This window comes from Tamandua tetradactyla, chromosome 12 (genome assembly GCF_023851605.1).
Source record: "Tamandua tetradactyla isolate mTamTet1 chromosome 12, mTamTet1.pri, whole genome shotgun sequence".
Lineage (NCBI taxonomy): Eukaryota > Metazoa > Chordata > Mammalia > Pilosa > Myrmecophagidae > Tamandua > Tamandua tetradactyla.
Genome location: NC_135338.1, coordinates 53,653,966 through 53,666,425, shown reverse-complemented (window position 1 = coordinate 53,666,425; position 12,460 = coordinate 53,653,966). Strand labels below are relative to the sequence as shown.

Sequence of the window (12,460 nt, the reverse complement as noted above, 5' to 3'; positions counted from 1 at the left end):
GAATGTTCATGGCGCTTTTTCACAATACCCCAAAAGTGGAAACAACCAAATATCCACAAAAGAAAATGGATTAAGAAATTGTGGTATATGTATATAATGGAATACTACACCACAATAAAAACTTTTTGATATTCACATTAACATGGATGACTGTCACTAACATTATGTTGAAAAAAAGCCAGACATGAAAGTGTACATATTGCAGGACGCCACCATTTATATGAAATTCTAGAGCAGGCAGAAAACTTATCTAAAATTTAAAAACATCAGAACAGAGTTTGCTTGCAGGGATAGGGTGGGAAGATTAAGTGGGAAAGTATATGAGGAAATTGCTGGGGTGATGGGAAATGTTCCGTATCACGATAGAGGTGTGGGTTACATAGGTATAAAAGTCCTTTATCTGTACAGCTAAGATTTGTGCATTTTGATACATATAAATTTTACTTAAAGGAAAAAAAAACTTTAAAAATGATAATGTGGAGTACGATGAGAAGTGGGTAGAGATAGACAAGACACAACAGGGATGCTGATCCATACTGAAGCTAGTGGGTACAGAGGGTTAATTACAATTTTCTGTTTACATGGTACACGCTTGAAATATTCCACATAAAACATGTTTTTTAAAGAAAAATGACAGCAAGCAATCAAAGAGTCAACAAGGAAAAAGATCTGAAAGCATAGTTAACAATTTGAATGCTCTAGAATACGGCATCCAACAAACGCAGAATATACATCTTTTCAAGGGGATAGAGAATTTTTATGCTATCTGACCTCAATACAATTAAACTAGAAATCCTTTACTAGAAGAAAACTAGAAAAATTCCATATTTGGAATAAGAAAACAGCTCTAAGTAACTCGTGGGTAAAGGAAGAAATCAAAGTCAGGAAGTATTCACAATTTAACTGTAGTTTAAAAAAAACCTATGTGTTCATTCAACAAATTAAATACAAGAAAAAACGGGTAGTAGGGGTACCCTAAGATTAAAATAATCTTAGCTATCTCAACTGAACGCAACGTGTGAATCTTGTTTGGATCTTCATTCTAATAGACCAAATGTAAAAATATAAAAATAAAAATAAAGATAAATATGAGACAAATAGAAAAATCTGAACATTGTCAAGATATTAGATAATAAGATATTAAAATTTTACAGTGAAAATGGTTTTATGGATGTTTTTAAAGCTTTTATCCTTTAGAGATAAAAGCATAATGAAATATTTATAAATTAAATATATTATCTGTGATGATCTGCTTCAAAATACTTCTGTGGAGGGTGAAGACAATGGAGGGGATGGGAAATGGGAGGGTATACATAAAATAAGAATGGCTATGAGGGGCGGGCCGCGGTGGCTCAGCGGGCAAGAGTGCTTGCCTGCCGTGCCGGAGGACCCCGGTTCGATTCCCGGCCCCAGCCCATGTAAAAAACAAACAAACAAACAAAATATAATAAAAACAAGAAAATGTTTAAAAATGTTTCCCTTTCTTCCTCCCTTCCTTCCATCCTTCCTTCCTTCCTTCTCTGTCTTTCCTTCCTTTCCTCCCTCTCTAAAAAAAAAAAAAAAAAAAAAGAATGGCTATGAGCTGTTGATTATTATAGTTGTGTAATAGGTAACAAGGTAACATGGAGTCATTACTCTCTACTTTTGGTATGTTTGAAATTTCCATAACACAAATTTTAAAAGATCCAAACCTGTGGGTTATATCCAAAGCAGTACTTAGAAGGAAATCAAAAGCCCTAAATATTTACATTAGAGAAGATGAAAGGAAGAAATTAATGAGTTTAGCATCTATCTTAAAGAGGTTATAGAAAACAACAGCAAAATAAATCCAAAGAAAGTAAAAACTAAGATCAGAAATTAACAAAATAGAAAGGAAACACATCAGATAGGATCAACACACCCAAATATGTCTGAGAGACATCCTCTAGACAACATTACACCAATAAATTTAAAAATGCATGTGATATCAAAACTCCCAAAATTGTATACTTTAATATGTACAGTTTATTTCATATTAGTTATAATTCACTAAAGCTGTTTTTTAAAAATAAGCATTTAATACAGTGCCAGACATGTGATAAGGGCTAACTATATGCAAGATACAGATATTCTTCAGACAGTATTTATGATGAAGCTTTGGTTTCTGCAGGATTAGTAAAGTCTTTAGGTTAGTGTTAGAGTTTTACAGCTATGACAAACTCATTTTTTCCCCTGAAACTAAACAAAAGAAATAAAATCTCTCTAAAATGTACATGAAATAAATGAATTCAGAGAAAATATAACTCACCAAAAACAGACTTAAAAAGAAACGGAAAACCAATTGAATCAATAGTTAAAATCTTTTACTAAGAGAGCAGGCAATGGTGGTGCAGTGGCAGAGTTCTCTCCAGCTGTGCTGGAGACCTGGGTTCGATTCCTAGTGCCAGCCCATGTTAAAAAAAAAAAAAATACACCAGGTCTTGACGGTTTTACCTGTGAGTTCTAATAAATATTCAGGGAATAAATAATTCCAATCTTACAAAACTAGTTAAGAGAATAGAAAAAAGAGAATAGCTCCTAAACCATTTTATAAGACTACCATAATTGCAGTACTAAAATCTAACAAGGACAAATAACATGAAAAAAAGATTATAAAATATGATTATGAAAGAGTTCATATTATTTTGAAAAAGATTATGAAATTTCACTCATGAAATAAATGCAAAAATTGTAAACAGAACATTAGCAAACTGAGAGCAAGTTTGCTTTACATTTGAAAAAATCTATTTCATATAGCATATTAATACATTAAAGGAAAATCATATGATACTCTCAATATGTGCTGGATAAAACACTGCTAAAATTCAACATGATTATAAACTAACGATAGATATATATCCTTAACCTGAAAAACACTATCTATGAAAAACCTAACGTAAACATCGTACTTCACAGTGAAAACAGTGAAAGAATTCCCTTTAAGATAAAGAACAGGATACAAAAGTAGTCTTTGGATCATAGCCAATGCTGTAAGACAAGAAGATTTATAAAAGATATAAAGAGGTTAAAAAGAGACCAAATTGTATTTGTTTATTCACAATCATATGACTGTTGTTGAAAATCTAAACAAATATACAAAAAAATACATGAATTAAAGTTATCTAGATTGCTCATGTATACATATATATGCAAATTTATATATGTATACACACACACACAAAGCCAATACACCTGCAATAAACAGAAAGCAGAATTTTTAAAAGGATACCATTTATAATAGCTTCACAGAATAAAAACTACCTAGGTATAAATCTAACAAAAAGTATGTAGGACAATGGAGAGAACAATAAAATCTTAATGAAAGGCATTAAAAAAATAAGTAGAAACTGTAACATGTCAATGGACTAGAAAATTCAATATTGTAATATGCTGATTCTTACCAAACTGACTGATACAGAAACAATGGACTCCCAACAAACAGACAAAAGAATTTTTGTGAAGTTTAACAAGCAAGTTTGAAATGCATATAGAAATGAAAAAGTCTAAGAATAGCCAAAATATTCTTGAAAAAATGACAAGGTAGGTAAAGTTAGACCTCAAGATATATTATTAAGCTACATTAACCAAGACAATATGGCACTGACATAAGGATAAGCAAATAAACCAATGAAACAATTAAGTGTCCAGAATCAGACCAATGTATACTTGGATACTTGATATATGACAGATGTGTTTCTGCAGATTGGTGGGGAAAGGACAATCCTTCCAATAACTGATGCTAGAACAAATTATTTTCATACAGGGAAAAAAAAATGGAACTGGACATCTACTTCATCGCCATACATAAAAATCAACTTCATGTAAACACCTAAGTATGATAGATAAAACTATAAAATGTTTAAAAGACAATATAGGAAAATAGTTTTATGACCTCAGAGTAGGGAAACATTTTTAAGACACACACACAGAAAAACAATCCAAAGAGGAAAAGATTAATAAATTCATCTACATTAACAACTTCCCCTCACTGAGACCCCACAGAGAGAAAAGAAACAAACTGAGTAAGATGAGAAAGAATTAGCATCTAGAACATATAAATAACTCCTATAAATTCATAAAGGAAAATGATCTATGGAAAATACTGATAAAAAAGACTCCAACGGGTACTTTCCAGAAGATGAAACCTTAATAGTGAAATATATGAAAAGATGCTCGATCTCATTAGTAACGAGGGAAATGAAAATACAATCACAATGACAAACTATTTCACATCTAATTAGCAAAACATTAACAAGTCATTCTGAATATATCAAATACTGGTAAGAATGTGGAGCAAAAGGTATTCTCATCCACAGCTGGTGGGATTAGAAATTGGCACCACTCCTTCACATAGTGAAATTGAACACTGCCACACCCTACAACTCAGCAATTCCATTTCTAGGTACATTCCCTAGAACAGTGGTTCTCAATCTGGGGTGATTGTGGAAACTTAAGGACATGTGGCAATGTGTGGTGATGCTTTCGGTTGCCCTAAGTAGGTTAAAACTGGCATCTAATGACTAGAGGCCAGGGATACTGTTAAACATACGGCAAGACACAGGAGTCTCCCACAATAAAGAAGTACAATGTCAACTGTGCCCAAATTTAGAAACTCTGCCCTAGAGAAACAATTTTTACAACACCCATGTATTGTAACTGATTCTAACTCATTTTCCTGTCACTAGGTTTCCTTTGGGCCATTCTTCACAATTAAACACAAGTTGTTTTCTTTAAAGGTGGAAAAATAATTTGTGTCAATTCTTGGCTTAAAAGAACTCTACTAACAACACTATGGCAGTCACTTTTTTCAACTTTTATTGGTCTAACAACCTCTTGCTTGGTTAACAGAAAAATTCAGATGCCCTGGTTCCATTCATGGAGTATCTGATTAAGGAAGCCTTTGAAAGTACCCAATAATTCATTTTTATTAATCACCTAAGTAATTCTAATGCAGGTGGTCCAGGGACCTCTCTTTAAGAAACTAGATTTTTAAGTAGGATGGGTTTAAGCAAGTAGACAGTGCCATACAGAGGCCTTCACAAACAGGACACAACTTTCTTTGGTAGTCTTTCTTCATCCTTGCCCCTTTCCCATTCACTGCTCCTAGAACTTTCTTACCATCTGTTTTTACTCTACCAACCCTTTAAAAAATCTGCATGGAATGCAGTCTCCAATTCATGTCCTCTTCACCTAGTAAACTATTCAACCTTTAAAGCCCAGATAAAATTACAGATCTTCTATCAATCTTCACTTGAATACTTCAAGCAATTAGTTACTTCTCCTCTACGCTTCACATTATGACCATACCTCAATTGCTACATTTATGATACTATATCTAATTCATCTGTTTATACGTCTATCTCCCCCACTAGACCCTAACTCACTCATTTCTGTATTCTGCACCCAGGAGGTTTTCAAAAAAATATTTGTATAATTAGCCAAAAGATATGTGAAAATGAATTTATAAGTGTGTGTATATAATTAACTTCGAGTGCTCCTGTCCCAAAAGACCAAAACCTCTGCCTCAGTATCACTTTATCTTGAAAATAAAAGATTTTATTCAGTAGTGAGTTAAGACGGTGAAAAAAGCAAGAAAATTTAAGAACATAACAAACTTATACGAATCATCAACTCCACAAAAAATCTCTATTATATTTCTTGCCATTTTAAAATGCTTTCTAAGTACTTGCAAGTCATATTACCACATTAACCTCATTTTTCCAGGTAGGAAGATATGCTTGTAGAGGTAATTCACAGCAAATTAAACAACTGAAAAACAGAATTCTAAGCTGTTATTCCAGTACTAGTTCAATATCTTCAACCCTTCAACCGGATCAAAGTTTGTTGTTTTTTAATCTTCATTTATTAAACTAGATCTAACACTGCTTATTCTTGAGGGATGCAGAAAAATACACAAACAAAAACAGAACCCAGAATATAAGTGAAGTACAGCCTCCTGTCATTTTTATAATCCCAATGATAAACTACATTGAGAAAGTCCCAAATCCAAAATTATATGATGTTTTCTTGGAGATTTCAAAATTTCCTCATTTTTGTATCCTAAATAACACATCTCAGACAATCCATTTTGACATAATTTCCTAGATGCTGGGCTATGTAAAGATACCCTACAGACAACTTAAATTTTAAGGCTATTACTATAATTGCATGTTGACCAATGGTATTAAATGCTGACTCCCTTGCTCACAATATACATTTGTAGAGGCTGCCCTTACACCAGGAGGGACAGAACCCATAACTGATAATAAAACATACTACCAAACTGCTTTTAGGCTATGATGATACATCCAGATTGCTTAATTCTAAATGGAACAGAGGACATTAACTACCATGGCTTTGGCTCCCAGAAGAATTTTCTTCAATGGTTTTGATGGTGGTTATACTCGTGTTCACAGAACCAATGCTTGATGTCCGAGACCTCTGAAAGACAGGTGTCTTGCCCCTTTCTTTTTTGATTTCCACCTTCCCGGCAGGCTCCTTCTGTGAACTATTAAGAAAATCAAACAGCAGCTCATCATCAGGTTCTGACTTTTTTCTTCGAACAAATTGGGATGAAGGCTTAGGACTGGAAGCATTTTCAACAGGGTGGGAGGCCTCCCCTGATGTCCTAGCTCCTACTTTCACATTTGCAGTACTAGCTAAGATGGTGGCTTTTTGATTTCTAATGGTTTCAGCTGCTGAGGAAATGTAGGTAGCTTTAGATCCAGTCTGATAAGTCAAATCTGTATTTTGCTGTTGAAGTTCAGGATAGTCAGTATTTTTGTTATATATGATGTTGCCGGTGTTTTCTTTTCTACTAAGAGCTGTTGCAGCCCCTTGATCAACTCGGTTTAAAAGATCTTCAGCCTTTCCAGCAAGATCAGCCAACCAGGACATGATGGTAGAAGGATACTCCTATTGATGACCCTACAAAAACGACATAAAATAATGAGTGTGGTGTAACAGCAAAGCACATTGGTTAAGAACCAGGCTTTGAAGTTAGACAGTCCTGGCTTGAAATCTTAACCCTGCCCCTTACTACCTATGTAACCATGAACAAACTACTCAACTGCAACTGAGAAGCTTTAACTAGAAAATGGGGCAAATACGTATATTTATCTTAGAAGATTTTAAGATGAAATTACATATAGGAAGTCCACTGCAAAAATGCCTGGCCCAGTCAGCATCCACTTCAGTAGCTAATATCATCATCACAACTACTACTACTACAGTTATTATTACTACTATTCCAACAAAGGGTAACTCTTATGCAGCAAAAGTGCGTGAATATCAAATATAATATGGTAAAATTCCAATAGCACCACAAATAACCAATTCTCTGAAGTTTAAGGTAAAAAGATCATCTAGTCATTCATTTGGTACATATATTTCAGTTTTATTGTGTGCCACAATAAATCAAAGTAATGATTAATTGCTCCTCATGATACAGAAAAAAGAGCACTGTGAATAAAACACATTTACTGAATATGCACATTGTTCCTTTTGCCTGGAACGCTCTTTCATGGTTAAATCTTCCTTGTTCTTGGTCTTCACTTGAATGTAATCTGCTTGAAGAAGAGTCTTCTATCCAATCAAAATGAGGCCCTTTCATTCTCTGTTCACACCCTATTCTTTCCATCACAGACCTCCATGTTTTATAATTATGTTTTTGCATGTTTGCTTGTTTTGAATAATTTTTTATTAGACAAGTTGTAGGTTTACAGAAAAAGTATGCAGAAAATAGTTCCCATATAGCCTGTCCCCCCATTAAAAACATTTTATGTTAGTGTAGTACCTTTGTTACAATTGATGAAAGACCATTATGATTGTACTATTAATTATAATTCATTAGGGTTCACTGTTTGTGTTGTCAAGGCCAATATTGGGTGTTGTGTTTTTTTTTTTTACATTTTTATTCTAGTAACATATATAAAACCTAAAATTTACCCCCTTAACTACATTCAAATATATAATTAATGGTTTTATAGAATTATGTTTATTTTAAAATTTCTGTCTCTCCCTACTGGTGAAGAGGAAGGAGGTGTGACTGGATAAAGACCACATCTGTTTTGCTCATATATGAATTCCTGGCATCTAGCATGCAGTAGGTACTCATAAATACTGCTGAGTGGAATTAAGTTTTACATGCCAGATGGTGTACAAACAGTATCTCACGTAATTTTCACATCCACCACATGCAGTAAGCAGCAATATCCTTCATATCTTTCTCCTACAAATGAGAAAAAAAGGTTTACAAAGGTCCCAGTGTTTAGGAGGCAGCACTGATATCCAAATCTGTGCGAAAGTCCCTTATACCCACCTTTTAACCCCTGCCTCCCCAAATCTAGTTTCTCAATATTTGAGTAGCCTCAAGAAGAAACTCACCTTTGGAACCTGTTCTTACAAAACCGAACTACTATCTGCCAGTGTATTTCACAGAGTTTATGCAAACTCAAATGAAAGTGGAGGTGGACTGCTTTGCAATACATAAAACTCAATACAGATGTAAAATATTATCCTCACGTAAACAACAGAGATAACAAGGACAAATTATCTAATAATCTAATAACACTTAGCCACTCCTTATAGCCTGTCTCCTATTTTAAAGTTAATAACAGGCCTTTAAAACAAAAGCATATGACTTCATGCAGATTTCCAATTAAACAAATACTAAGAGTTAATTAACGCAACGGGCCCTGGCCATTTGCCTGACTGACAAACAAAAAACCGGAGCAGACTTCAGAGGTATAAAGCTCCCAAGTAATTCTCTGGCACTATTCCAGGAAATGGCCCCTAGCCTACGCGAAGGTGGAGGAAGAATGAGAGGGTGAGATAGAACACTAGGTATGCGTGGGTGGGGGCCTGCTTCAAACGCTAGAATCACCACAGAGGAAGGGAGACTAGAAATCAGTCGGTTCGGCACAAACAGCCGGTCCCAGGAAGTCCATCAGTAAGTCAGCGGGTCCCAAGTAGCCTAGTGGAGGCCCAACCCCTCCTCACCCTCCTTGTCCGAACCCCAGGGGAGGGAAAAGCGACTCCACCAGGCTGAGGGGGAGAGCTGGGAAAGGAGGAAAGGTGAAGGCACTAAGCAACCTCGGCAGAAGCCCAAGGAGGCTTCCCGATCCCTTCCTCCCCCGGGAGAGCGAAGAAGAGCGCGGGCCAAAGAAAGGGGGAGGAACCCGGGTCCCCGCGGGGGCACCTGAGACCATTAATGGCCCCAAGCAGATCCATCCTGTCCTCGCCACCGCCTCACCTGAGGACTCCGGAGCGGCTGAGGACTCCGCGCCCTCCGAGCTTGCCCCCCATCAGCCGCCGGCCCCGAGCCGGCCCAAACTAAGCAAATCTCCAAGAGCTGCCGTGGCCCGGCCGCCTCTTCCGGGAGACGTGGAAGGGCGGCAAGGACCCCAAAACAGAGTGGCTTCCAAGCTGCCTGAGCGGCGGGCATAAAGAACAGCCACCTGCAGAGGACTCAGGCAGCGGCGCCGACGGCCGCGGGGCCTCGCGCCCGGCCACGCCCTTTTTTCCGCCCGCGGAGGGATCAGGCTGGGGCAGGTCCTTCGTGCGTGTGAAGTATCTTTTCTCCCACGGACGACGGCCTTAACGCAGCTAGCACAACAATGGAGGCCACGCCCTCCCGGGGCTGAGCCGTCAGCTCGACGTTCGATGTCTGCAGAGGCGGTTCCTGGTCTGGAAGGAACGGGAGAGCTGGAATTCGGGCCGTGCGAGACCTTGCTGGGCCCGCCGGCCCTTACCGCGGCCTGGTTTTCCGTTGAGGGTGTTGAGACCCACGGCCGGGCTTGGGAAAACAGCAAGATCCAGATTGCATGCAGCTTACTTTCTAGTGGCAGAGACATAATAAACAAACCAATCAATGAACAAGATAATTTGAGAGTTACTGGAGTTGTAAGGAAAAGAAAACGGAGAAATGACTGGAGGTGGAAAAAGAAAAAGTACTTTAAATCGGGTGGTCAGGCAGAGTCTGAGGAGGTGACATCTGACCTGGGGCCCAGAAGATGGAAAAGGCTGGCGAAGGGCTTTCCAGACAGCACTATTGTAACTTTTATGCCGACCTTTCACTGAGTATTTGAAATTAGTCTAAAATCCACGTTTAATTATTCAATTCTCTACCCTTACTGTTTGCACAGTTTTACATTAATTTAACCCAAATAACAAGCCCACAACATTGGCCCAAGGATCCCATTTTTAGGTTACTCAACTAGGTTAAGTAACTGATCTGCCAAATTAAGAAGTACTCATCATTCTGAAGCCTGTGCTCCTAGAGTCAATGTTTTATGGTTTCCCTAGTAAGTATTGGGAATAATTACATTACTCTTTCTCTGAAGTTAGGATCAGCCTTGTCCAGCAAAGAGAACAGCTTTCAGCAGCACCAAGAGGTACTATTATTAACCCTTATTAAGTGCAAGATACTGTGTTAACACACCAGAGGTGTTTCACCTTATTTAATTTTCACAAAAACCCTGAGGATGTGTGGTTATTATCTTGTGGTAGGCAATGTTATTGTCCCTAACTATTACTGGACAAAAGCAGTGGATTATTTTGCCTGTGCACTCAAATGACCAATTCCTGAAACACCAGGGTTTCAAAGTGAGAACAAGTTTACTGCTAGGCATGAAGCAGGAGATAAGATGCAGTAATTTTGATAGTTTTAAAGTATTAATGAAATGGGCAGGTTTTAGAATAATGAGCACAGTAGCCCCAGATAATGTAATTCGCGGTTATTTAATTATTGAGCGTGTGCAAATTGACTACATGCATAGTCACTGAATGTGTGTAAGAAAATGACAGCCTCGAAATGATGGTAGGCATGATCACTAGGATTATAATGAGGTACAGGTGACTTCTAGGTTAAAGTCTATGTTACTTCACATGTCAAGCAGGCTCCATTTTGGTTAGATCCAGTTTTGGTTATCAGTATAACTTTGGACTTGGGGTGGTTTAGCTCTGGGATGACCCAAGACCCTTCATTAATAAACATTAGGGGCTGTCTTTAGTGATCATAAGATCTAATGTAAAAAAACAATGGGTACAAGTGAACAGGTTTGTACAATCACAGGGCACAATAAAGGCTCTGCAATCATTATCAGAGATCAATGCAGCTATATTACAATTCAAAGATTTCAGGTATTTCCCTCTGTCTGCTCTAAAATACCGGAAAGTAAAACGAATACCTACATAATGGTTCAGTAATCAAAAGCAGTCCTTAAATCCTAACTTCTCAGTTACACAACTATTAATTTCCTCTTCCTGTTAAGGAACTCCCTACCTGTTGCCACGTCACTGCAATGCATCCTATAGAAGGAGTATCCTTTCCAGCCTCACTGATGTCTGGCTTGATCATGTGACTTGCTTTGAATGTGAGCAGAAGTGCCTTTCACCACATCTGAGAAGAATCTCAACAGCCATCGTGTTTTTCCACCAGCTCTCTTCATTTGTCGTGAGAAAGACCCTGTTTTGAGTTTCTTAAGCTGCTCAAGCAAATGCTATGAAATGGGTCAGCTTTGTTGTGGGGAAAATGTCCAAATCAAGACGTCATCAAGGCAATGCTTTCTCCCCAAGACTGTGGCTTCTGGGGCTGGCTACTGGCAACGCTTGGTCCTTAGCTTGTCACATGGCAAGGCACATGGTGGTATTTCCTGGTCTCTACCATGTCTTCTTGGTTCCATTTCAGCTTCTTGCTTTCCATGGCTTTTTCTCTCTGTCTGAATTTCATTCTCTTATTAAGGTCTCCGGTAATAGGATTAAGACCCATTATGATTGAGGTGGGTCACACTTTAACTGAAGTAACGTCATCAAATTTCCTACCTACAATGGTTTTACACCAACAGGAATGGATTAGCCATAAGAACATGTTTTTCTAGGGTATATACAGCTGTAAAACACCACAGGCCCTTCAACCTGGATTCCAGAAAGCAGAAGAGATATGGAGGAAAGCCACAGTCTACTGGCAGCAGCCCACATCTAACATATCATGTGAGCAAAAAATAGACCTGGAAGCCACTGAGATTTGGGATTGTTACTTACGTAGCCTTACCTAATGAAATATGACTAATACATACCCCCGTTTTATAGATGAAGATACCGAGACTCAGGGATGTTTAGTTACTTGCCTGTGGTCACAAAGGGAGTAAATAGTACATCTTGTTTTAAACACTAGGTCAGTGTGACCCAGAAACCATGTTCTTAACTTGAAGGCATGAGTGAAAAAAGTGAGGCAGACAACATGACGAGCAGTCTCACCACCCTCCCCCTCTCTGCATGGGACATGACTCCCAGGGATGTGGACCTTCCTGGCAACGTGGGACAGAAATCCTGGAGTGAGCTGAGACTCAGCATCAAGGGACTGAGAAAAACTCTAGAATGAGCTGAGAATTAACATCAAGGGATTGAGAAAACCTTCTCGACCAAAGGGGGAAGAGTGAAA

At 37.9% G+C, this 12,460-nt stretch overlaps 1 protein-coding gene across 4 annotated transcripts in view; it reads right to left on the bottom strand.

The window, feature by feature from the left end:
• GOLGA5 (golgin A5) overlaps positions 1-9,582 on the bottom strand; it is a 47,192-nt gene extending 37,610 nt beyond the window's left edge. For 2 of the 4 annotated variants that reach the window (XM_077123399.1, XM_077123398.1), the window contains exons 1-2: positions 9,272-9,580; positions 6,369-6,945 (exon numbers count right to left, since the gene is read on the bottom strand). In XM_077123399.1, the coding sequence (XP_076979514.1) occupies positions 6,369-6,915 (547 nt within the window). In that variant the 5' untranslated portion in view covers positions 6,916-6,945; positions 9,272-9,580. Of the gene's footprint in view, positions 1-6,368; positions 6,946-9,271 lie in introns of all 4 variants that reach the window. The other 2 variants (XM_077123397.1, XM_077123396.1) reach the window with 2 other exon arrangements.
• Positions 9,583-12,460: the final 2,878 nt, after the last annotated feature.